A 27398-nucleotide genomic window follows, 5' to 3' on the forward strand; every position below is an offset into this window, starting at 1 on the left:
ATATAGATCAGTGGAATAGAATAGAGAGTCCAAAAATTAGCCCGAACCAATATGCTCAATTAATTTTTGACAAAGGAGGCATGAACATACAATGGAGCCAAGATAGTCTCTTCAATAAATGGTGTTGGGAAAATTGGACAGATATATGCAAGAAAATGAAACTAGACCACCAACTTACACCATACACAAGAATAAACTCAAAATGGATAAAGGACTTAAATGTACGACAGGAAACCATAAAAATTCTAGAAGAATACAAAGGCAGCAAAATCTCAGACATATGCCAAAACAATTTCTTCACTGATACAGCTCCTAGGGCAGTTGAAACTAAAGAGAAACTGAACAAATGGGACTACATCAAAATAAAAAGCTTCTGCACAGCAAAAGAAACCACCAACAAAACAACAAGAAAACCCACCTCGTGGGAAAACATATTTGCCAACGTCATATCTGATAAGGGCTTAATCTCCAAAATTTATAGGGAACTCATACAACTTAACAAAAAGAAGATAAACAATCCAATCAAAAAATGGGCCAAGGATCTAAATAGACACCTTTCAAAAGAGGACATTCAGAAAGCCAAGAGACATATGAAAACATGCTCAAAGTCACTAATCATCCTAGAGATGCAAATCAAAACAACAATGAGGTACCATCTCACACCTGTCAGAATGGCCATCATCAACAAATCAACAAACGACAAGTGCTGGAGAGGATGTGGAGAAAAAGGAACACTTGTGCACTGCTGGTGGGAATGCAGACTGGTGCAGCCACTATGGAAGGCAGTATGGAGGTTCCTCAAAAAATTGGAAATGGAACTCCCATTTGACCCTGTGATCCCACTTCTAGGAATATATCCCAAGAAACCAGAAACACCAATCAGAAAGGATATATGCACCCAGATGTTCATAGCAGCACAATTCACCATAGCTAAGATCTGGAAACAGCCTAAGTGCCCATCAGTAGATGAATGGATTAGAAAGCTGTGGTACATCTACACGATGGAATACTATGCTGCTGTAAAAAAGAAGGAATTCTTACCATTTGCAACAGCATGGATGGAACTGGAGAGCATTATGCTAAGTGAAATAAGCCAGTCAATGAAGGAAAAATACCACATGATCTCACTCATTCATGGATAATAAAGACCATTACAAACTTTTGAACAATAATAGATACAGAGGCAGAGCTGCCTCAAACTGATTGTCAAACTGCAGTGGGAAGGCCAGGGAGGGTTGGGGGGGAGGAGGGAGGGGATTAAGAGATCAACCGAAGGACTGGTATGCATCCATATAACCATAACTAATGGACATAAGACACTGGGGGGTAAGGGAGGGCAGGGGTCTGTCAAGGGCGGGGGGGAAAAAAGGACACTTATGTAATACACTTTGTAATACTTTTAGCGAAAAATAAAAAAAAAAATAAAAAAAAAAAAAGAATGAAATCTTACCATTTGTGACAGCATGGATGGATCTAGAGAGCATTATGCTCAGTGAAATCAGTCAAACAGAGGAAGACAAATACCATATAATTTCAGTTATAAGTGGAATCTAAAGAACAAACAAACAAACAAAACAGAACCAGACTCATAAATACAGAGAAAAAACTGATGGTTGCCCAATGGGAGATGGTTTAGGAGAATGAATGAAAATGGTGAAGGAAATACAAATTAGTAGTCACAAAATAGTCATGGGGATATAAAATACAGTATAGGGAATATAGTCGACAACAATATAAGAACTATGTTTGGTGTCAGGTGGGTACTAGACTTATTGGTGGGATCACTTGGTAAAATATATGTCTAACCACTGTATTTTATATCTGAAATCAAATGAAAATAAAAGATTGTGATTTTACCATTTAATTTAGCACTATGAAAGTCATGGGTAATTGTAAAAAGAGCTACTTTTTCTTTTCCTTTCGTTCGTGTGTGTGTGTGTGTGTGTGTGTGTGTGTGTATGTAGACCTTTGAAGTAAATTCAAGTGAAAATGGAAGAAGAGAAAGGGGACAGAGTGAATTCAAGAAATCTCTTTCAAGAAATTCTGATGTATAGGGTAGGAGAAAAATTAGTTGATAGTTGGAGGTTACTTTAAGGAAGGGGATTATTTTTTTTAAAAGAAGATGTTACAGTATTTATATGACTCCTAGGGGCCCAGTGCACAAATTCATGCACCTTGAAAGGAACTGTGGGCCGCAAGGCTTCAGGGGTACAGGGGCGAGTCTTGGCCCATCCTCCGTGCCCCTGCCCGGCCCTTCCCACCACGGCACCCATTCCCATGTCTGCCTGCAGCCCGCTCCTGCCGCCACCCCTCCCACGCACTGACAGGGCTGCCCTGCTCACACCCACTGACTGCATGGAAAGATTGGGGCCAGCGCCAGCAGCAGTTGCAAGCGGGGGCTGCTGCCCCAATTGCCCCTCAGGAGCAGGGAGAGGTGGAGAAGCCCTCAGGAGCAATTGGGGCCAGCAGTCACCGCTCACACCTGCTGACGGCACTGAGGCCGACAGTGAGTGTGAGCAACAGCTCCGATGCTGGCAGTGGGTGTGAGCGGGGCCGGCGCCACCAGCTGGTGTGAGTGCCAGGCAGGACTGTGGCACACGGGAGCAAAGAATTTTCAGTAACCACCAGAGTCTCACCCTGATGACAGTGACCAGTGCCCTGCCTTGGTCTGGCGCCCCCACTCACTTGCTCCACCATCCCGCTGTGGCCAACGTCCGCCAAGTTCTGCACTCTGTCGCCTGCTGCCCACGCCCACCATGTTCCGCGCGTGCTCCCTGGTGGCCAGCGCACATCATAGCAACTGGTTGTTCAGTTGTTCGGTTGTTCAGCTGTTTGGTCTATTTGCATATTAGCCTTTTATTATATAGGATGGGAAAGACCCAGTTGAGAAAAATATTGCTTAAGGAAGAGAGAAAGTCCAATTGCAGATGTGAAAGAGAATGAAACCCAGTACACAAAGGTTATCAGATATGATTGTGGCCATTTCATTCAAGGTAACACAAAGGAAGAGATAATTCATGTATAGAGAGGACAGGAAGAGAAGTGATCTATTGATTATTCTAGGGTACAACCAAGACCTGGGTAATTAAAGGAGAATGAAAGTTCTCTGAGAAAGATATTGGAATTTTGGAATTTTAATCCATGGACATTTACAAAGATTTATGACAGGAATGTTGTAAAGACTGATGCTAATACACACATGAAAAAATCCTAAAGCCATAGAGAAGAGTTGTAAGTAATATAATCTGATGATATGAGCATCAAGTTGGAAGATTTTGAAGGAAAACAAAGGGAAAAAATCCGGAGTGTCAACTAGGAGGAGTTGGGACAACTTCTGTACATCTAGATCCAGCGACAGAAAAGGCATGGCAAACAAACCAGCAACCACGTGACAGCACATATTTCCTAGGCTTATTGCTATTTTTCTTTCAACGATAACTTATTGGAATGCTTGCTATGTTCAGGGAAATTAATAGGGACTTAAATAAAGACTCCAGCATGATTTGATCCCTACGTTTACTTTAATAGGTTTCACTTCATTCACTTCTATTGGCATTCAGCATGTTTTAGAGAAAGGCTTTTCACATCCCTGTGTGATAGCCAATTTCCAACTCAGAACACCATATTGTGCTTTCCTACTATTTCAATGGAAGAAGCTATTTTTTGGCTTCCTCTCTATGGAATTCAGCAGAAAGAATGGTGACTGCATGTTTCCAGAGTGGGAGACTCAAATCAAGTAGTGCTTTATATTGTCTCCGGATGGGGACACTTCAAAGTGCTTTAAGTCTCTTCAAAGTGCGTTAAGAGTCTGTAGAGGAAAAAGTACCAATAAGACTTGCCAGAACTTAATCATGCACCCTAAGCAGCCAATCACTCAGATATAATTGGTAGGTATTTTATTTAAATCTTTTTTAGTTGCTCACCTGTCATCATCCCTGTACCTCCTCGGGTTCTTTCTCGCAGGCTTACAAATTGTCTTCTTTAAATGTGTTCTCTTTTTCAATTCACACAACCCTAATGATTCTTCTTTGTCAAGAGTCATTCACTCTGACAGTTCAATTAAATTCATGCATATGCTTATTATGAGTAAGATGTCGGATCCTAGAGGGATAGAGAATGAAAAGATGAATAAATTATGGTCCCTGCTGGCAAAAGGCTTGCAGTGAGAAGGAAGTTTGGTTCACACTGCCTCCCTAGTCCTTTGGCTGGGCAGGAACATAATATTGTCTCAAGCCTCCTCACATTGACAATCTCCTGGGTTGGTGCCTAGCAAAAGGAATTATTAAAAAGCACCTCAGGTACTTCTTGTGGACATTAGGCCTATATTTGTCATCTGTATCTTCCTTTTAATAAGTGCTAAGGGATCCTGCTTCCCCCAAATTTCTTTCTTCTTCAGATTTCAGGTTATGTTACTACTTTGTAGAAGTTTTATTTCTCCCTTTGTCTACTGACAGTAAACTTCACAATCTTTAATTAAGAATACAAAGTATCCTAAAATCTGCCTGCCACCTATCTTCTGATTGTGCACTTTGGGAAATAGTACTCTTTCAAAACTAGAGCGTTAGAGTCAGAGACCTCATTCCAAGCCACAGTTTTCCCTATGAATAAGTCTTGGTGGTGTGTAGTATGGTAGAATAACATGAATCCAAAGCAAGGGTTGAGCAAACTTCAATATCCTTGTTATAGTAATCATTATGGTACTTAATGGTAGGACCTTAGAATGTAAGACTTAAAGCATGTAACCCTGTGTGGACTGATATAGTAATGTTAGATATAGGAATGCTGTGTGGGACCCAGGAATGCACCCTTGTAGCTCTGCTTGGTACTGATAAACAACCTATCTGATGGGAACGCTCAAAGCCCGTACACACCCATAGATTAAGAGATCCCAGATGGATCCACATATGGCAGCCGCTAATAACACACACACCAACGAAGACCATGTCTACAGAGGGGTATAAGATCAGTTAGTCTGATGGACCCAGCAGCTCATAGCTCTCCTGTTGCCAGAGCGTGAGGACCTGTGTGTGCTCACATCTCGGTTCCCAGCATGAAACTCTGCCCAATTAACTGTGGATCGACGAAGGAGCCAGCAGCCAACAGCGCCGTCTACCCCCTGTGAGTGTGTCAGCGAGCATCGCCGGGTGGATCCTTCCCAGCATCTGAGACCCATCAGGAACTGGTAAATAAACCTCCTGTGTGCTTGCATCTGACCTGTTTGTCTGTGTGTAATTTCTCCGGCTTGGCTCAAATCTTGGTGCTGTCTCTGTGAAAGTGTCTGGCCAGAAAGTACTGGCGCAAGCCTCAAGCGGATGGTCCAGACCACCTGTGCATGTCCCACTTAGGAGCAGCACCTATATGGGAACCCCCCGCACCTCGACATAGGTGACGGGCCTTAAATATATAAGAAATAGAAGCTTATTTGGGACAATCCTTATCTGTAAACTGGGACAACGACAAGCAACTTCAAAAAATGAGAAGGTAAATTAGGTAATGTAAATCTGTACTCCAGTCCCTAGAACTAAATAATAATAATAAGTAATGACAATAATAGCTATCATTGCTATCCCATTCTAGTTATTCTCTTTCTCTATGCTCCAGGCAAATAGACTAGTGACCCAGAGGTTCTTGATTTTCCCATCATGACAAGTGCAAATGGGCTCTCTCCCTACCCTGCATCAAAATCAACTGTGCCTTGTAAGCTGAGGTCAAATTCCCTCACTTGAAGGACTTTGCAGACCATCCCTTGGCTAAGATTATCAGTGCAACCTACTTATACACAGCTGTTGCTTTCCTATTTGGCAATTATCACCTACTTGAATGTATAAAATTTCTGTTATAACATGTTGTTGGCCTTCTTTTCCTTCAATCTATTGATTATGATGTACGATTATTTTCTCTTTGTGTATGCTCCTAATGCTCTACCTCACAGTCATCTTTCAGACTATTTGCTCCATGAGTAGACATCATCATCTGTGCTCACCACTGTATGACCCATGTCCTGGTTGAGTGACTTGCCTACTTACATCAGGCACTCAATAAATATTTGATAAAAAATTTTAGGTTGTGTCTTACAGTTTGTATCCCTTTCAAAACTACCACAGAAAATGAGACAGGCAAGGTGACTTCTCTTGATGAATGTATACTCCAATACAGAACAGAAATGACAAAGAAAATGTCTGCAGTTAATAAGGTATTGTTTTTGTTTTGTTTTGTTTTAATAAGTTTTTATTGATTTCAGAGAGGGGAAGGGAGAGGGAGAGAGAGAAAAGTCAATGAGAGAGACTTATTAATTGGTTGCCTTCTGCATGCCCTCTACTGGGGATTGAGCCTGCAACCTGGGCATGTGCCCTGACCAGGAATCAAACCATGACCTCCTGGTTCATGGGTCGACACTCACCCACTGAGCCACATCAGCCGGGCAAGATATTGTTTTAATCAGAGCACTGTATTATTTTCCCAGGGCTGCTATAACAAAATACCACAAGTGGGCGACTTAACTGACAGTTCTGGAGGCTAGAAGTCCAAAACTAAGGTGCTGACAGGATGGGCTCCTTCTGAGAAAAGGATCTGTTCCATGCCCCTACTCTACCTTCTGGAGGTTTGTTGGCAATCATTGGCATTCCTTACTATGTAGAAGCATCACCCTGATCTCTGCATTCTTCTTCACAATGCATCTCCTTATATGTCTATGTCCAAATTTCCCCTTTTTATAAGGACACCAGTCATATTGAATTAGGGCTGACCCTCATGATCTCTGTTTTCACTTTATTTCCTCTGTTAAGACCCTCTCTCCAAAGAAGGTCACATTCTAAAGAACTGGGGGTTAGAACGTCAATATAAATTTTGGGGGGAAAACATTCAACATATAATAGGTACATAGAAGCATAGAAGTGACATTTTTATAAACAGTCCAAAAAAAAAAATTTTTGATGTGGCTGACAAAAGATTCACAAAGTACAACTGAATGAAAAATATAAAAGGATATAGGGGAGATGTGTTAAATTAGCATGCTTCCCTAACATGTTGTGGAGCATAAAGTGATTAATCAAAGATAATTCTAAACTAATTCAAAAGGAAGATATTAAATGCTGTTATATGGGAAGTTCCAAGCATCCATATTTTCATGCAATGTAAGGAAATTTTTCACCTGAGATCTCCATGAATAATATACTTTTTCTATGAAGAGTATAAGGTATAGGCAGAACACTGATCAACTCACACAGGGAGAAACAGAGACAAGAAAAAGGGAGGTACCCTGCACATACACACCAGGGTATATACAGTGAAATTTGAAAATTATGGATGTACATATATATGGTTAATTTATTTTCAGTACAAAGAAACAGAATTCAAAAGGGTTTAGTAAAATAACATACTGTGAAGACATATAGAAGAGGATTTGCATAATTTAGGCCAAGCAATAAAGAAAAATTTAACCAACCAGAATAAAAAATGAGTATCATAGCCATTGTTGGTTAAAAGATTACTAAAATAAAATAAAATAAAATATTTATACCAGACTAGGCCCAAAGTTGAGCAACTCCAGGGTGTGCCATCCATATCGAGCACCATTTGCATCCTATGGGGAACTGTGTAATGTTGGAAAGGCCATTAAAGAAAATTTCTAAAACTAATAAGAACCACCTTATCAGGTAGCAATCACTTTACGACCTCTCCTGAATGTGGGGTCTCTGACTCTCCCGTATATGCTAATCTGTCTCATGTCTATTCAATTATTGGACAAGCCAGAAGAATCTTGAGGGTTGAGAAAAGTTTGTTCCTTCCCCTCAGTGCAATCAGTGTGCTTTGTGTTTAGGCATAAGTAGGGAGTATTTCAAGAAAGTGTAATACTTCCTGGAATTTGTCATCCTAGATAAACTCTATCATTCAATTAAAACTTTTATAGTCAAGCTAAGTAACCAAATAGAAGAGAAGTCTGCCTTTATTATCATTATTACTAGAGGCCTGATGCACTGTAGCCAACCTCCCGCGTCCCCCCCTGGCCTCCATCGTGCACTGGTAGGGTCCCTCAGCCTGGCCTGCTCCCTCTTGCAATCCGAACACCTCGGGGGATGTCAGAGAGCTGGTTTCAGCCTGATCCCCACAGGCCAGGCCGAGGGACCCCATTTGTGCACTGGGCCTCTAGTATGGATATAAGATCTTTGGTTAATCTCTTCCCACCCTCCCCTCTCCCCTCTGAGATTCATCAGTCTGTCCCATGTTTCCATGCCTGTAGTTTCTGCTCCTGCATTGAGCATCTGCCCCCTGGTGGTCAGTGCATGTCACACTATCAGTTGGCTGGTCACTTAGGCTTTTATATATAGAGATTTGTTAAATATAGGCAGCTGGATGTTTTAGTTCTACTAAATAGCAGTCCCCACAGCTTGGGCCTTGTAAGACTAGTATATTTATTGTCATAGATATGTAACATAGCTGAGTTATACCCTTCATTCAGAGTCTCTGGGGGAACATGGTGCTATATAATGGGGTGTAAATCCAAGATTTTTAAAAGGGCATAGTAGTATTCTCATTTTTAAGTTTCTCTTTTACCTTCCTTCAACTGAAAATAAGGCCATAAATATTTATTTCCATTTCCATTTTTATTGTTGACTTTACATTTGAATCAGAGGTGTTGCCCTTAAGAGATTATCAGAAGATGGAGTAAGGTATTGATAGAAAGACCCCTTTCTGGAATTTGTCATCCTAGATAAACTCTATCATTCAATTAAAACTCTGCACAGAAGAAACTAATTTGGGTTAATAAGCAAGTGGAATAGATATTTGTGCTAGCTCATAGTTTAATAGATAGAACCCCATTATCATTATTATTATTGCATACTTTGGGTTTGTACATTCTGGGCACTGAATTTTTGACAGCAAGGGTAAGAGAAGCCAGGCTGGTATGGCTCTGTGGTTGAGCATCGACCCATGAACCAAGACGTCACTGGTTTGATTCCTGGTCAGGGCACACTCCCAGGTTGTGAGCTTGATCCCCAGTAGGGAGTGTGCAGGAGGCAGCTGATCCATGTTTCTTTCTCATTAATGTCCTATCTCTCCCTCCCTCTCCCGTGTCAGTACTCTAGATTGATACATCTATAAACACATTTCATAATTTCTAGAAATATATATATACTAGAGGCCCGGTGCACAAAAATTTGTGCACTCAGGGGGGTCCCTGAGCCCAGCCTATGCCCTCTTGCAGTCTGGGACCCCTCGGGGGATGTCCACCTGCTGGCTTAGGCCTGCTCCCTGGGGATCGGGCCTAAGCTGGCAGTCAGACATCCCTCTGGCAGACTGGGAGTCCTCAGGGGATGTCCACTTGCCAGAGGGGAGCAGGCCTAAGCTGCAGTCGGACATCCTTAGCGCTGCTGAGGAGGCGGGAGAGGCTCCCACCACCACCACTGTGCTGGCAGCCATCAGCTTGGCTTGTGGCTGAGCAGAGCTACCCCTGTGGGAGTGCACTGACCACCAGGGGGCATCTCCTGCATTGAGCATTTGCCCCCTGGTGGTCAGTGTGTGTCATAGTGACCAGTCATTTCCAGTCATTCTGTTAGGGTCAATGTGCATTTTACCCTTTTATTATATACGATAAAGGCGTGGTGCACGGGTGGGGGCCAACTGGTTTGCCCTGAAGGGTGTCCCAGATCAGGGTAGGGATCCCGCTGGGGTGCCTGGCCCACCTGGGTGAGGGGCTGAGGGCTATTTTCAGGCTGGCCATGCCCGTGGGCTAGAGGCAGGTATCTGGGATTTATTTATCTTCTATAATTGAAACTTTGTTGCCTTGGTCCGGCTCAAAGCCTTGAGCAGAGGCTACGCTGGCTGGAAGCAGGTATCTGGGATTTACTTATCTTCTATAATTGAAACTTTGTAGCCTTGAGTGGAGCACAGGGCAGGCGGGAAGCTTGGCTTCCTCTATTGCTGGGCAACTCAAGCCTCCTGCTCACTCCAGCTCCGTGGCCACCGCCATCTTTGTGACGGAATGACAGAGTGAGGGATTGAGGGTGTGACGGTTAATTTGCATATCGCTCTTTTATTAGATAGGAGATATATATATATATATATATATATATATTTCTTCATAGCACAAAAGAAAAATTGAATATTGCTAATATTTGTGAAGAAAGCACTTACTATTTGTACTTAACCTTGACAAATGAGCCTTGGAGCCATAGAAGCAGTTTGTGTTTTTAAAAACACACTAGTGTTCCCCGGCCCCCTTTTTTTCAGTCTTAGGAATTGGGGATGACAAAAATAGGTGGACTTCAACTGAACCTAGAGCTGCATTTCTGGTTTCACAAAGATTTGTAAGATAACATTATCTCTCAAAATTTGGGTTGAAATTTAAGTGACATCATAGGTTGATCTACATGTCTAACTATATAATCTCAATTTGCTTCTTTCCCTCTGGGTATATAGTTTTATTTAACACTAGAGGCCTGTTGCACGAAAAGATTCCTGCAATAGGCTTTCCGTTCCCCTGGCTGCTGGCACCAGTTTTCCTCTGGCACCCGGGACTCAGACCTTCACTCTGGCCACCGCCTTCCATCTTTGCTCTGGACACAGTCTTCTCTGTGGCTGTAGCCTTCAGTCTTTGCTCCTCGCTCCAGCGGGAGTCTTCAGTCTCCCGCCGGGGCTGCTCCTGTAGCTCCTTCCACCCTCCAACCTCTCCCTCATAGCTTGATCGCTGCTTCGCCTGCAGATGTCGCCCAGGGGCTCCTGGGTTCCAGGGGGCCACCTTGCCTCTGGCTTTCTGATCAAGATCATGGCAGCAGGCAAGGCGGCTCCTGGGTCCCGGGGGGCTGCCTTGCCTGTGGCCCGGCTTTCCGATTGCAATCACCAGCTGGGGGGCAGGCAAAGGCAGCCCCGGTTCTCCAATCCAGGGCCGGGGGACAGGGCAAAGGTGGCATTCAGGAACGCCTTTGCCCTGCCCCCCAGCTCTTGCCTGCCGCCTGGGTTTCTGATCATTGTTCTTCCGTCCTCCCCCTTTCGCATCCTATCATTGCGCCTACGTATGCAAATTAACCACCATCTTTGTTGGCGGTTAACCGCCATCTTTCTTGGCAGTTAATTTGCATATCACCCTGATTAGCCAATGGGAAGTGTAGCGAAGGTATGGTCAATTACCCTTTTTGTCTTTTATTAGATAGGATATGGAGGGAGATCAAAATAAACATTCCTATCGGATTCTGGCATTAGTTTCCAATTTAGCCAAATTTTTTATTAAAAAACAAGTTATTAAATCCTTTCAAATGTCTCATCATGTTTCAGCTGGGACAAACAGTAAATATTTCTGGCAGTTTTAAACAATTCAGTGAACCTAAATGAGTACAAGGGTTACTATCTTGTGGAGTCTTTCCCTCTGAAAGTCAGTGAAGGAAATGACAGCCTTCATGTCCCAGTTCCCCAGTAAGACACAAGGTCTTATTTCCATAATGCAATCAGGTAGAAGAGATGCAATCCATTAAACTTGACATAAACATTTCAATTTTTATAATTTATCAATTCTCACATTTCTTTTCTCCTTTTTTTTTTTTTTTTTTTAGTCTAATTGTAGGCTGAGTAAGAGCTTCACCAATGGGTTTTGTTACTACAGTCAAAAATTCCCATATCAAGGAGTTCTCTATCGCCTCATAATTTTAGCTCAAGAGTAAAAAGACCCCTGGCTGGCTTGGCTCAGTGGTTAGAGAATCAGCTCTTGGATCGAAGGGTTCCGGGTTTGGTTCTGATCAAGGGCACGTACCTTGATGCAGGCTCAGATCCCTGGCCCCAGTCATTGTGTATGTAGAAGGCAACCAATAGATGTTTCTCTCTCTATGTCTCTCCCCCGTCCTTCCACTCTCTCTAAAAATCAAAGGCAAAAAAATTATCCTAGGGTGAGGATTAACAACAACAAAAACCCACAAAACAACAAAAAAGAGTAAAAAGACTTTGGGTCCCGAGCAAGGGGTTTAGCTAAGAGATCTGGCTGGCCCTTTTATCAATTTTAAACTCGATTTAACTAACCTGATCATTGCCCCAAATGATTGCAGGTTAGGTTTCTCATTGTAATCACTTTCTTCCAGTCTTTTAAATATCTCCATAGTCGGATAAATAGAGCAGACTTATTTGGGACCCTTAAATTTGGGGGAACAATTTGGCTCATTTAGCCTTTGGTACTGCTATGCTAAAACATTTGTGTTAACCCCACCAATATTTATTTTATTTAGCCAATTTTTCCTGTAATTAGCACATTCCTCATAATAGTAGCCATTATAATTTTATATTATAATTTCCTTGAGGGCTAGAAGCAGTTTGGTAGGACCCTAGTCATAAATGGAGTTTAGCCCACATTTCCATCTGACCATATTTTAGAGCTTCCATTCTGACAGCTACCTAGACAAGTTCTTAGAATATAAGTTTTTAAGATTGTCTTTGAGTAATAGTTTGCCATTCTTTTTCTTTCATTTTTCTTCTGAAGTGTAGGACAACTGTACGTTCAATTCCAGATTTTTATAATATCTGCAAATAGATAAAGGCAAACAGGAAGGGTATAAGTAGACTCTGATTTTTGTTTCAATTTCTGTTCTTGCATCTGATTAAGAGAACCTTAATGGCTAGCTATTATAACAATGAGAACTCTCTAAGAAAAAAGTTTATTTATTTTTAATTTAGAAGTTTTTCCAATTAAAATGATCCATTGTCTGGCCTTAATTGTAGAATCTATAGCTACTCAAGCCAATACTATGGATGCAAGAAGTATCCCTAAAGGAGAGTGGAGTAAGATGTAACTCAAACAAAAAGTTTACTCCCAGAGTTAGCCTAAGAAAGATGAAGAGCTCTGTCTTTAAACAACTGTTCTAAAACATAGAGAATAATGTGCTTTTCCCCCTTGAACAGAATAAAATTTAAAGTTCCCTAAGCTTAGATCCACAGCCTATTCAGCTGCCTGCCAGATGCATAGCCATCATCTAACTGGTATCTCTGGGAAGAACAGAATAGACACAAAAAATTCCTTGAGAGCTTGTGATGGCCAGGAAGAGAGCAAGATCTGACTTGGCAAGTACATCCGATGAATGATAGAGATCAGAGAGAAAATTTTCTCACTAGTCGTAAAGCCAAGCTCCCAGGATATATAACAAGAAGAAAGGGGAGAATCATACCTGACTAATAGCCACAAAGTTGAGACTTCTGGCAAACTAAATATAACATCTTGACCCAAGTTACATTTCAGTTCCTGAGCCCTAATGTGGAACAACCCCTTGGCTACTTTCCTATGAGACTGGAAACAGGCCTCAGAACGGTTCTGAAAGCCTGAAGAAATGATTGATTACTCTTACCTCACCTCCAACCAATCAGCTCCCAGCAGGATTCCAAACCCCTAACTCTTGATGTCTTGTAATTTTGCCCTATATAATCTGTAACTGAAATAGTAGGCATCTAGATGGACATGAGCAGAGTAGGAATCATAGGCCAGATACAGAAGGCCACTGGAATGGAAGGCCCTGGTGCCTAGCAATGGGAAAACAAGTACTGTAGCGTGGGATCTCCCACCAGGGTGACCTTTCCTCCCCTAGCATATCACTGGTCATGCAGTTTAGACAGCCTGACAATTTATGTCACTGGTCATGTGGTTCAGACCCCTCCTTGATGTTTTGTCCCCGGCATGTCACTAGATATGTGGTAAACCCTCTAGGGAGGAACAAGGGGGCCAGAGAATAGCCTCATATGACCCCAAAACAAGCCCTTGCATGACCACTCCCTTGAGCATTAAGCCCTCAGGACAATGAGGTTTGACCAGCATCAAAAAATCTTAAGAACAAAGCCTCGGGTCTGTTGGCCACAGAGACAGAGTTTTGATCAAACTAGAGATAACATTTAGGCCTCAATTATGTTTCAGCACTAGACCCAGAAACAGCAAAACCAGAGGAGGCAATACCATGGCTGGCATTGGGACCAGTTGCAATGACTAATGACCCCTTACTCTAGCGTCAACTAATCAGTAGAGACCATGACCTTAAAAGAACACACCTGGAAAGTTTATGAATACTGTATTGAGATCCTCCCAAGGCCTCCCCTAAAGTCCTCGCCTTTGGAAACAGATAAAATCCCTTAAGACAAAGAACCCAGCTTGAGTGCTTGCTCTCTGTCTCACAAGCCCAGGCCTCTCCTCTTTTCCCCCCTCAAGGTACATACCTTTGTTTCTTTCTCCTAAGCTCCAAGGGCCCTTCTTTTGTCTCTATAACTTGTTTCCTTTGTCCATGCAGCCCAGCAGACTCACTTCTTCCTCTGTGACTTTCTCAATAAACTTTAGCTTATATTTGAGTTCATGCCTTTGAATTCTTTCTTAGCCAAACTCAAGGACCAAGGTCTAACATCTGGTGCTATTGGCCATTAATATAACCTGCATGTCATCAGAGCATTCAGGTTTTTGAGTATTAGCTTCCTGTTCTCCAGGTGGCACCATTCATAAGAAAATACTCAGTATTTCCCTATGGCAGTTTTCCATGTTTAGTGTTTGGCTCTGCTAGTGCTGGATGGACACACTCTTTCTGTTCTATAACAAAATAAACTGGTGAATAAAATAGAATCAGAGGCATGGAAACATGGAACACACTAATGAATCTCAGAGGAAAGGAGGTAAGGGGGTTGGGAAGATATCAGCCAAACATCTTACATGCATAGATGCATTACCTATGGACACAGACAATAGGGTGGTGAAGACCTGCGGTGGGGGTGACAATTGGGTGGAGGGGAGCAATGGGGGAAAATACAGGGACATCTGTAATACCCTCAACAAGAAAGATTTTAAGATTTTAAAAAAAGTCCTTCTGGAAGTAACCTGCATTTTTTCTTTGTGCCTTTGAAATGTTAATGTTCTACCTGGTCTTCCCAAAGAACCAAGGGCCATTATTTTGAAAACTTCATGGAGGTAATTTTTGTCAGAAAGAAGAAAAAGAAATGGAGGAAAAGCTATTTGGAAACTAGATGGAGAAAAAGTCTTCAAATCTTCTTCACAAATATTACAAGTTTAAGCCATCTGAGCAGGTGCGTTTTCCCAGAAATACAATTTGAATTCTGGTGTGTGTGGGAGGAAATCAATTGATCAGTCTCTCTCACATTGATGTTTCTCTCTGTCTACCTCTCCCTTCTACTTTCTCTACATCCATGGAAAAAATATCCTCAGGTGAAGATGAACAAACAAACAAAAAGAATTTAAACTTCATTTGGTAGGGAAAAGGGATAAAGACAAAGATTTTCATGCAAGAGAAGGATATGATCTATTTTTTTAGGAGAACACAAGTAGTTGGGTATGAGCAAAAGAGTAGGACCCAAGGCTACTTTGTTTACTATCATATCTGCTGCATCTGGCATAGCTCCTGGTGCAAAGAAGATACTCAGTAAATATTTCATAAATGAATGGATAAAGAATGACTTAGGTTTTTATCCTGAAGAACAATGGTGAATGTTGTCAGACAGGCCAGACAGGGAAGCCTGCCAAGAAGCTGGGGTTGAGGTTGGGGAGGTGGAGAGTAAATTTGTTGGGGGGGGGGGGGGTGATGGTTAATTTTGTGTAAACCTGATTGGGCTGGAGAATTCCCAGAAAACTGGTAAAACATTATTTCTGTGTGTGTCTATGAAGATATCTCAGTGAGAGATTGGCATTAGATTTAGTAGATTGAGTCAGTAATAGAACAAAAAGGTGAAGGAAAGGTAAATTCCCTCTTCCGCTTCTTGAACTGGGATGTCCATTTTTTCCTGCCCTCTGAGATTGGAACAACTAGTTCTCAGGATTTCAGGCTTAGGATTTACACCAGAGACTCCCCCACATACTAGTATACACATACACACCCCTTCTCAGGCTTGTGGACTTGGGCTGAATTATATCACTGGCTTTCCATTCTCCAGCTTGCAGAGAACAGATTGTGAGACTTCCTGGGCTCCATAACCACCAGTTCCTGTATATCCTATAGGTTCTGTTTATCTGTAGAACCCTGACTAATATGGGTAGGTAGTAGACCAACTTTTCTTTGCCCATGTGAAGTTTGAGTGGCCTAATAGACTTCCAAGTGGAGGTCTCAATTAAGCAAATCAGTATTTAATTATGGATCTTGGGGGTGAAGTCTAGGCTGACACTAAACATGAAAAATGAAGGATTCTATTAAGATCAGTGATATTTAGCAACACCAGCTTCTGTAAAATATAAATGTGTTGGGTTAAAAAAAATAGTTTATTTTTTACTTCTCTAAAGTCCAGCTGGGCATTTTTTTAAAATATGTTTTTATTGATTTTTAGATAGAGAGAAAGAGAGAGGGATAGAGAAAGAGAAACATCAATGAGAGGTAAATATCATTGATAGGCTGCCTCCTGCACACCCTCTACAGGGGATCAAGCCCACACCTTGGACATGTGCCCTGACCGGAAATCTAACCAGGGACCTCTTGATTCATGGGTCGATGCTCAACCACTGAGCTATGTCAGCTGGACCAATTGAGCATTCTTGATTGCTGGTCACTCCTCCACGCACTGATTCAGGAATTGATGTTTTTTCCATCTTGAGGCTATACCATTCTTCAAGGTTTCTGACTCCTCCGATAGATCCCATGCATTCAGCCAATGATTGTGGTGAAAAGAGAGAGTGGAGGATTGTATAGGAAGTTTTTAAGGGCTAGGCTTAGCAGTGGCATGCATCATTCTGATGCCATTGTAATTACCTGGTTGTTATTTAACAGGAAAGGAGGGAAGAGAAGACTAGATATAGACATGCCATTTATACAGCTTTGCCAAAAAGCTACATTTAACACTGTCCAAGTCTGTTCCCCACTGGTTGATGGGGGAAGGAACTGGGCAAAGGCAGATTAGAGGCATGCCCAGTGAGGTCTGTGTGACATGGTAAGGTGCTTGCCCATCAATCACACCTGAAAACAGGTAATTGGCCAGGATGGGCGTGGCCACTGCAAGTGCTGGAATCCTGAATATATAGACTTCCAACAAAGGAAGTTCACTCTCCTCTCTCTCTCTCTCTCACACGTGCTGGACTCTCTTGGGACCCCTGCTGCAGGGACACACTCCCCTGTGGCCACATGGCTCATGTCCATGTGGGGCTCCACACATGGGTTAATAGATTTTAATCTGGCCTGAATACCTGGCTGCAACATGGAACAGAAACTCTGGACACTGGCCTTGTTTCCGGCTCTGCTGGAACCCCAGCTGCACCTTTTTCAGGATTGGCTTAAGGGGCAGGGACTAAGGAACCCGAAAATGGGTGCCACATCCCATCTTCCCGTGGGGGCTTCTGAAAATGCTTATTTCAGCTCTGCCCCGAGAACCTCCATCTCATTCCCACTTATGCCTAGGAAATCTGGCCCACTAATTCCTCCAGTATCAATTCCTCCTGCATTTTATTAGCTCTTACACAGTAATATGGGCCTGCCTAGATTCAGAATAGAACTGAGGTTTTAGCCTCTCTCTATATGCCTAGGAAACAGGGAAATGTGTTTGGTGAACTTCTAGCCAGTTTCTGCCAGAGACAGAATTTGAAATTTCTCAAGAGATATTACTAAAAGAAGAGAGCACAGGGCCAAAGGCAGAGCCTTGAGACACCTCCACATTTAAAGGGCTGGTAAATGAGGAGCAGGCCAGGAGACTGAGAAGGAATGGCAGTATGAAAGGAATGACAGCGTCTAGGAGAGAAAGTGTTAATTGGAGAACCACCAGTTAAATTTGCTAAACTCTCTGAGTGTCTAAACTGTGACACTTTTTTAAAAATGTCCTTGAGGACAGTTTTGGAAAAAACTATTCAGAATTTTACTTTGATTTTTATAACCAATATTTGGTTGACTGAAATTAAAATTTTAAATTTAATTTAGCATAGATATCTTATTCTGCTTATAAATCTAACATTTTTTAACATTTATAACTTTAGTCTTATTATGCCCATTTAGTTAATTAAATACTGTCAAACATTTCAAATGCACTTATACATTTAATTTAGTCTATTAACTTTTAGTCACTTCAATCGTCTGTCTAGCAAATCTCTCAAGTACTTGAAGTTAATTCTTATAAGTGGAATACATTTAATTTATAATTTTGGGGAATCTTAACTATTTTATTCATTCCAGTAAAACTGCATATAAATAAGTAAGTAAGTAATTTCAATTTAAGACCCAAAAGATAAACTCAATTACTGTATTATATAGCTTATATTAGAATCAAAGCTAACTGAATAGGCCAAATTCTCCCAAAAATTAGACATCACAATTTTTAAATACTAAATATTCATACATTTTTTACAATTAATGGATTTAATAACTTATCCATTTCTATGTTTAAATCTAAATAATTAGAGATAAAATATGCTTTCTCACAAGGGAAACATTGGTGTTATCACAGTGTCTTCAAGGACACTCTTAGATGTTTGAAATTTGCAATATTTACATGACCTGGGATACTGACATATATGCCTGTGACACAGTAACTATATCAACTCACTAAATAATCTTGTAGATCTTGTAACCCATGTAGATTTCATGAGAAAGTTTAGCTATTACTTAATTCTTCTTCTCACAAAACTCTGCAACCCTACTCTGGTGATTATATCACTGGATTTGAATATCTTTGGTTCTAATATTTAAAACTAGAGGCCCAGTGCACAAAATTTGTGCACCGGCGGGGGTAGAGGGGTAAGTCCAGCCTGCACCCTCTCCAATCCAGGAAACCTCATCCCTGCGGGACCTGGCCTAAACCAGCAGTCAGACATCCCTCTCTTAATATGGGACCGCTGGATACTAACTGCTTGCCTGCGGGACCTGGCCTAAACCAGCAGTCAGACATCCCTCTCTTAATATGGGACCGCTGGATACTAACTGCTTGCCTGCCTGACTGCCTGACCACCCCTAACCACCTCTGCTGGCTGGCCTGATACCCCTAACTGCTGCCCTGCCAGCCTGATTGCCCCTAACTACCCTCTCCTGCCAGCCTGATCGCCCCCTAACTGTTTCCCCGTCGGCCTGATCGCCCCTAACCACCTCTGCCTAGGCCACTGCCACCATGGCTTTGTTCAGAAGGACGTCCAGAAGATGTTCAGAAGATGTCTGGTCTAATTAGCATATTACCTTTTAATAGTATAGATATCTTCCTAGATAAATCTAAATACTTCTGATCTTCATGGAAACCTACACTTTTGTCATGTTTCTTCTATTTGGTAGGGACAGATGTTTTCTGGATCTAGCTAACTTGCATGGTTATGCAGTTCCATCAAATTCAGTTATTTCACAGAAAGAGAGAGAGAAAGAAAGAGGGGCTATTGGCTTGAGAGATAGAAAATAATTGACCATTGACTTGAATAGAGCATTTTCAAGTAGAGTGGTAGATATTATAAAAGGGGTAAAACTAAACACTTTACCTATAATTGTGTATGTAACTGAGATAGATTTACCACCAAGTATGTATGATTACAAAGTCACAACTTTGAGAAGATATACTTGGCATATTTGCATTTGTAAATCTTTGTGTCTTTTCAATATTTGTTGCTGTTGTTCATTTTTTTTAATTAGATGAATACTCTAAATGAATCTAAGATTTAACATTTTAGAAGCTAAATCATCATTATTTTCTTGGTTATAATTTGGGACTTTTAGATACTTCAGTTTTTAGAATTGCCATCTACTTTTTTTTTACTGTTGTAAGAATGCTTAATGTGAGAGCTATCCTTTTAACATATTTTTAAGTATAAAAAACAGTATTATAATTTATACTGCACAATATTACCTACAGGCATAATGTTGTGCATCAGATATCTAGAGCTTATTCACCTTGCAAAACTGAAATTGTACAGCCCTGATTAGCAACTCCCTGGTAACTATCATTCTATTCTTTGCTTCTGTGAGTCTGATTATTTTAGATTAGAGGCCCAGTGCACGAATTCATGGTGGGGTCCCTTGGCCTAGCCTGCGGGATCAGGCTGAAACCAGCTCTCTGACATCCCCTGAAGGATCCAGAATTGTGAGAGCGTACAGGTCAGGCCAAGGGACCCCACAGGTGCATGATTGGGGCCAGTGAGAGATACGAGAGGTTGTCCAGCCGGGGAGGGACCGCGAGAGGGCTCCAGGGCATATCCAGCCTGTCTTGCTCAGTCCTGATCAGGACCCCAGCAGCAAGCTAACCTACCAGTCGGAGCATCTGCCCCCTGCTGGTCAGTGCACATCATAGCAAGCGGTTGGGCGGCCTTAGCATATCATTAGCATATTACGATTTGATTGGTTGAATGGCTAACCGGACACTTAGCATATTAGGCTTTTATTAATAGGATACTTCACATAAGTTGAAGCAGGCAGTATTTTCCTTCTGTGACTGACTTATTTCAGCTTGATGTTGTTGCTTTGCATATTGCAGGATTTCCTTCTTTTTAAAGGATAAACAATATTCCATTGAATGTATCTACCACATTGGGTAGATACAGTTTTCACTTTGCCCCTTACAAATCACATTCATCTTGCTTCTTGCCACACTAAAATCTAACATGCTGTGTGTGGAGAATGCCTTTTCATTGTTCAAGTACTTAAGGGCCACTCTTTCCTTTTCAATGTGTAATCACCACAAAATTTCTGTTGTTACTTTCCAGGACAGATTCCAGCTTTGATTCAATATATTAAACTTTTGGTAAGCTTAAAAATAAAAATTCCACTTTTCACATCTATTCTTTAAAATATTATATAGTAAAGCTACTAAAAATAATAAAGGAGATAATTTATGCACTGATATAAAAGTCTGCATTATTGAGTAAAACAAACAAATTTTAAAATTATAGGCATACATTATATATACATATAAATTTCTACAAAACAAAAAGAAAAAAAAAGTAGAATACCCAGTAAAAAATTTGACAAAACACTTGAACAGTCACTCTAAAAACACAGAAGTACAAATGGGCAGCAAACATAGGAAAATCTGCTCCATTTCATGATCCATTAAGGGAACAATTTATTTGATAAAAATATGGAGGAACTGGAATTTCATATACACTGCTGGTAAGAGTGTACATAAAAAGTAGGCCCATTTTCTAAAGCTAAACATAAACATACTTGTGACCTCTAGATAAATATACACCGAAATAAATACATATGACCTCCAATAGATATGCAAAAGAATCTTCCTAATAAAAAAAAAGAAAAAAAGAAGAGTCTTCATAGAAGCACACTTTCTAATAGCTAATAATTGGAAACACTCTAGATGTCTGTCAAGAAGAGAATGGGTGAATAAATTATAGCATATTTATTCAATTGGTGAGTCCATAGCACTGAGAATGAATTATTGCTACATGGGAAATATGGTCCAGTGGTACGTGGAAGACTGGTCCTACCAGGTTATAAGAGGCAATTATGGGCATCTCTTTCCAACTGCACATTCAGTTACACCATGTTGTTAGCTTGAAATCTACTGTGGCGGGAGTATTTGAATACTGGGAATCAGGAAATGCTACAAATCAGGACTTTTCCCCTCCTTGGCAGAGCAGATTTACTAGCACACCATTGAAAGTATCTTACAAACATAATTCTAAGTGAAAGAACACAAATACAAACACACACACACACACACACACACACACACACACACACATATACATTCCATTTAAAAAATAGGCAAAACTAAACATTGGTGTTAGAATGCACAACAGGAGACTAGTGGGGATCCTGAAGTGGGAAGAGTAGTGAAGTAAAGGGGATTTAGGCCATCTACAGTTCATAGTGATGTTCTATTTCTTTTTTAAAAATATATTTTTATTGATTTCAGAGAGGAAGGGAGAGAGAGAAAGAGATAGAAACATCAATAAGAGATTCATTGATCGGCTGCCTCCTGCACACCCCCTACTGGGGATCAAGCTCACAACCCAGGCATGTGCCTTGACTGGAATTGAACACGGAACCCTTCAGTCTGAAGGCCAATGCTCTATCCACTGAGCAAAACCAGCTAGGGCTATTTCTTGATCTTGATGCTGAATTACCAATCTTTTCACTTTGTAAAAATTTATCAAGTTGTGATAAATTTTCTTGTGTACTTTTCTCAAGGCATGCATACATTAATTAAAGGTTTTCTTAAAAATAAAGACATAGCATAATCTCATTTTTGTGTTTTTAAAACTTTATTACTGAAAGTATTGCACATGTCCCCTTCATTTTGTGTGGGTTTTTTTAAAAATACTGTATGTGTGCATTTAAAAAAATGTCTAGGAAAGATTAGTACAAAAATGTTTACAGTACTTCTGGAAGGTGAGAGGGTACTAAAAGATAACTTGAGCTTCTTCCCATACTTCTATATACATTTATTAAAATAATAAGCAAGTTTTATTCTAGTAATAAAAGTTAACAGAAAAACTACATTTTATTTAATGATTACAAACATTTTTTTTCATCAAAAATGTCCTTTTACTATCCTATTCCATCATTAGGTTGGAAAGAGTATAGTTAAGTTTCTTAACTTTCTCAAAATTCCAAAAAAACCCACAAAACTTGTCTGCAAAGATTCCCCTAGTATAAGTCAAGTTAGCATAAGAAGAATGGGAATTAATTATTCTGAAAGAGTAGACTTCAAATGAATCATTAAGAAATATTCTCATTTATGCTCCTACCTTATTGTTTAAATCAATTTTCTTGATTTATAATTTAAATATAATAAAATGCATAGATTTTAACTGTATAGCCCAAAGAGTTTGGCAAGTGGATATACTCATATAACCAGCCTCCAACGTAAAAGGATTGAAAAATTAAAAAACATTATATATATACTAGAGGCCTGGTGCACAAAAATTTGTGCACTGGGGGGTGGTCCCCCCAGCCCGGCCTGTGCCCTCTCGCAGTCTGGGACCCCTCGGGAGATAACGACCTGCTGGCTTAGGCCTGCTTCTGGGTGGCAAAGGGCAGGCCCAATCCCTAAGTGCAGCCCCTGGTCAGGCTCAGAGCAGGGCCGATCAGGGGTGTTGGGGCTTCGTACCCTGTCACACACAGAGCAGGGCCGATCAGGGGGTTGAGGAGCTCCCCGCTGTCACTCACAGAATAGGGCCAATAGGGGAGTTGGGGCACCGTCCCCTGTCACACACAGAGCAGGGCGGATAAGGGGGTTGGGGTGCTGCACCCTGTCACACTCAGGGCAGGGCCAATGGGGAGGTTATGGCTCTACCCTGTCACACACAGAGCAAGGCCCGTGGAGGGGGGTTGGGGTGCCACCCTCTATCACCCACAGAGCAGGGCCAATCAGGGGGTTGGGGCGCCACCACTGTCACACTCGGGGCAGGGCCGATGGAGAGGTTATGGCTCTACCCTGTCACACACAGAGTAGGGCCCGTGGCGGCGGGGGGGAGGGGGGGGGCGGTTGGTGCGCTGCACCCTGTCAAACACAGAGCCGCAGGGCAATCAGGGGATTGGGTAACTCCCCCCTATCAGGCACAGAGCAGGGCAGATAGGGAGGTTGTGGCCCCGCCCCCTGTCACACACAGAGCCACAGGACGATCAGGGGGTTGGGGAGCTCCCCCCTATCAGGCACAGAGCAGGGCTGATCAGGGGGTTGGGGCGCCTTCCCCTGTCACGAACAGAGCAGGGCGGATAGGGAGGTTGTGACCCCGCCCCCTGTAACACACAGAGCTGCAGGGCGATCAGGGGGTTTGGGCGCTGCCCCCTGTCACGCTGATCCCGGTGCCAGGAGCCTCACTGCTCCGCTGATCCCGGTGCTGGGAGGCATATTATCCTTTTACTATATAGAATAGAGGCCTGGTGCATGGGTGGGGGCTGGCTGGTTTGCCCTGAAGGGTGTCCTGGATCAGGGTGGGGGTCCCCACTGGGGTGCCTGGCCAGTCTGGGTGAGGGGCTGAGGGCTGTTTTCCGGAAGCGAGTGACTGAAGCTTCCAACCGCTCCTTGTTTTCTTTTTTTTTTATTCTGGGCCAGCTTTAGCTCTGAGGCCTCGCCGCTGAAAATATCGATACAATGTTGCTAAAGCCCGGCTGAATGAAAGCCAGTTTCTGGGGTTTTGTTTATCTTCTTATTTGCAACATAGTACATAGTTGCTTAGAGTTGTAGCTCAGAAGCCGGCAAGTGAGGTGGGGAACGTTGGAGTCCGCAGTCACTGCAGCAAGCAAGCCTCATGTTCGCTTCCAGCTGCCTGGCTGCCAGCCACCATCTTGGCTGACAGTTAATTTGCATATACTCACTGATTAGCCAGTGAAAAGGGTAGCAGTCGTACGCTAATTACCATGTTTCTCTTTTATTAGTGTAGATATAATATACACACACACACACACACACACACACACTGAGTGACCAGATTATTATGACCACCTGACATTTGTAGGCAAATTAGCTATAATTTCGCACTGAAGTTTCTAGAGTGCCAGACCATTATAAATAGGGAAGCAGGTTGTTTACCACAACAGTAGAAGTGATTTTTTTCTGAAGATATGGGTAAACAACACGATTTAACAGCCTTTGAATGTGGGATATATGTGTGTGTGTGTGTGTGTGTGTGTGTGTATACTGAGTGGCCAGATTATTATGACCACCTCATCAGTACTTCATTGGGCCGCCTTTTGCCTTCAATATTGTGGCGATTCTTCTTGGCATTGGCTCCATGAGATGTTGAAAGGTGATGCAAGGAATCTGACACCATGCCTGATGAATAGTACTGTTCAATCTGTGAGATTTGATGGTTGTGGAACCAGCTGCCTGATGGCTTTTAACTTTGTCCCACAAATGCTCAATTGTATTGAGATCTCGTGATTGTGGGGGCCACCTAAGCAAGGTAAAGTCTCCCTCATGTTCTTAAAACCACTCCTGCACAATACGAGCACCGTGGCAGGGCACATTGTCTTGTTGGAAGAAGCCATCTCCATTGGGATACGCCATCAACATGATAGACAGAACTTGATCAGCACAATACTTAGGTATGTTGTGCTATTCAGGCGTTGTTCCACATGAATTAAAGGGCCCAAATCATTCCAGGAAAACATGCCCCAAACCCACGGTCGGCAAACTGTGGCTCGCGAGCCACATGCGGCTCTTTGGCCCCTTGAGTGTGGCTCTTCCACAAAATACCCCGTGCGGGCGCACATACAGTGCAATTGAAACTTCGTGGCCCATACACAGAAGTCGGTTTTCGGCCTGGGCGAGTCTATTTTGAAGAAGTACTGTTGATATTTGGCTCTGTTGACTAAGGAGTTTGCTGATCACTGCCCCAAACCATAACACTGCCCCCACCAGCTTGAAGGGTTGTATTCATGCATGTGGGCTGCATGCTTTCATGCTGTTTCCGCCAAATACTCACTCTGCCATCTACATGATGCAACTGAAAACGTGATTCATCAGACCACATGACTTTTTTCCAATGCTCGACTGTCCAATCCTTGTGTTCCTGTGTGAACTGGAGACGTTTTATCTTGGTAACTGCAGACAGCAAAGGTGTTTGAACAGGCCTTCAGCTTCCATATCCCATACAATGCAGTGTACGGCTAATTTGCCTACAAACATCAGGTGGTCATAATAATCTGGCCACTCAGTGAGTGTGTGTGTGTGTGTGTGTGTGTGTGTGTGTGTGTATCCATCCCACATTCAAAGGCTGTTAAATCGAGTTGTTTACCCATATCTTCAGAAAAAATCACTTCTACTGTCGTGGTAAACAACCTGCTTCTCTATTTATAATGGTCTAGCCCTCTAGCAACTTCATTGCAAAATTACAGCTAATTCGCCTACCAATGTCAGGTGGTCATAATAATCTGGCCACTCAGTGTGTGTGTGTGTGTGTGTGTGTGTATTCACTTGGAGGAGTTGGTTCTTTTATCTTCCTATGCTATGCCTTTTATATATAATTTAGAGTTCAGGAACGCTGTGTTTAGACTTTAAGTAGCATTCAGGAAATATTAAATTTTTTTTCCTTGAGGAAGTATTTTTGAAAAGTAAATATGTATTCGAGGCTGGGATAAAAGTAACTAAAATAACTTACCTTGTTTTCTCTTGAACAGATCCCAGAGATGAGTATAACATTCTTTCATTTAGTTCATGTCTGTAGAAAGACAGATACATCTTATCTGCATTGTCATTTCTACTAATATGATCTCTTTCAACTTGTAAAAGAAATCTTAGTATTATGCATAGAATATTTTATTTTTACTATTTGGAATGTGTTTATTTACTATTTTAATAAAAATGGGTTTTCCTTAACCTTAGGTTACTATAATGATAATGTATTGGTTGTAAACATAGGAGATTACTGAGTACATATATGAGGGTTTATTTAAAATGGTCTGTTCAAATACGCTATTGATTTTATATGAATTTTTAAAAATATATAGAATGACTGCATTTGTCACTCATTCAGTTATCCAAATGCTAGACCTCTTTGCTAACCTTTTAAACTACTATGTGAAAATGGAATTTTTATTATTCCTATTTTATAGATGAGTAAACAGAACTAGCAAGACTAAGTAAATTACATAAAAGTATATGACAGGAAAAGAAATGGAGAATGCTGTCAAAAAGAGTTCAAAATGTAGACAGGCTATAATGCTTCGTTAAAGATTTTAGAATCCAGCCCTAGCCAGTTTGGCTCAGTGGATGGAGAATCTGCCTGCAGACTGAAGGGTCCCCAGTTCCATTCCAGTCAAGGGCATGTACCTGGTTGCAGGCTCCTGGCCCTGGTAGGAAGCAACCAATTGATGTATCTTTCTCACGTCAGTATTTATCTCTGTCTCTTCCTCCCCCTTCCACTCTCTCTAAAAATCAATGGAAGATATCTTCTGATGAGGTTTAAAAAAAAATTAGAATCCACATGTAGTTCTGAATTGGGGATTTAAAGTCAGAATAGAGACCTTGGAAAATTAATCTGGCCTGTTAGAGCTCTCCAGACTTCTCCCACCTGAGTTCACAGGAAAATTCCAGGATTTCTTGGTCCATGCTGTTTTAAACCATCTCACCCTAACAAAGTTAGATAATATACACTCTCTCCAAGGCTGGTTAGCCTATGACTATTTTTCTGATTTAAAAATACTGTAGTCCCCCCTTATCTGCAGCAGATATGTTCCAAGACCCCCCAGTAGATGTCTGAAACCACAGATACTATCATACCCAACATATTGTTTATCCTATGTATACATACCTATGATAAAATCTATTTTATAAATTAGACACAGTAAAAGATTAACAACTAATTAAAAAAGTATAACAATATATTGTAATGAGTTATGTAAATGCGGTCTCTCACTCAAAATATCCTATTGTACTATACTCACCCTTCTGCCGATGTTAGCAGACACAATGCCTACGGGAGGATTTGACGTGAGGTAAATGACGTAGCGCGGTGACGTAGACGTGGTGACGTAGACGTGGTGATGCAGTGTTTCGTGACTACTGGCCTTCTGAAGATTCATCAGGCTGATCAT

General features: G+C 41.6%; 1 protein-coding gene across 1 annotated transcript in view; it reads right to left on the minus strand.

Annotated features, from left to right (window-relative positions):
• The window catches only part of LOC139018468 (PHD finger protein 10-like), a 125058-nt gene extending 97660 nt beyond the window's left edge, over positions 1 to 27398 (minus strand). The window contains 1 exon segment of the mRNA XM_070427051.1: positions 27249 to 27398. Coding sequence (XP_070283152.1) covers positions 27249 to 27398 — 150 coding nt within the window.

This window comes from Myotis yumanensis, unplaced genomic scaffold (assembly GCF_028538775.1).
Source record: "Myotis yumanensis isolate MYYU_CA2020_CCGP unplaced genomic scaffold, mMyoYum1.0.hap1 SCAF_10, whole genome shotgun sequence".
Lineage (NCBI taxonomy): Eukaryota > Metazoa > Chordata > Mammalia > Chiroptera > Vespertilionidae > Myotis > Myotis yumanensis.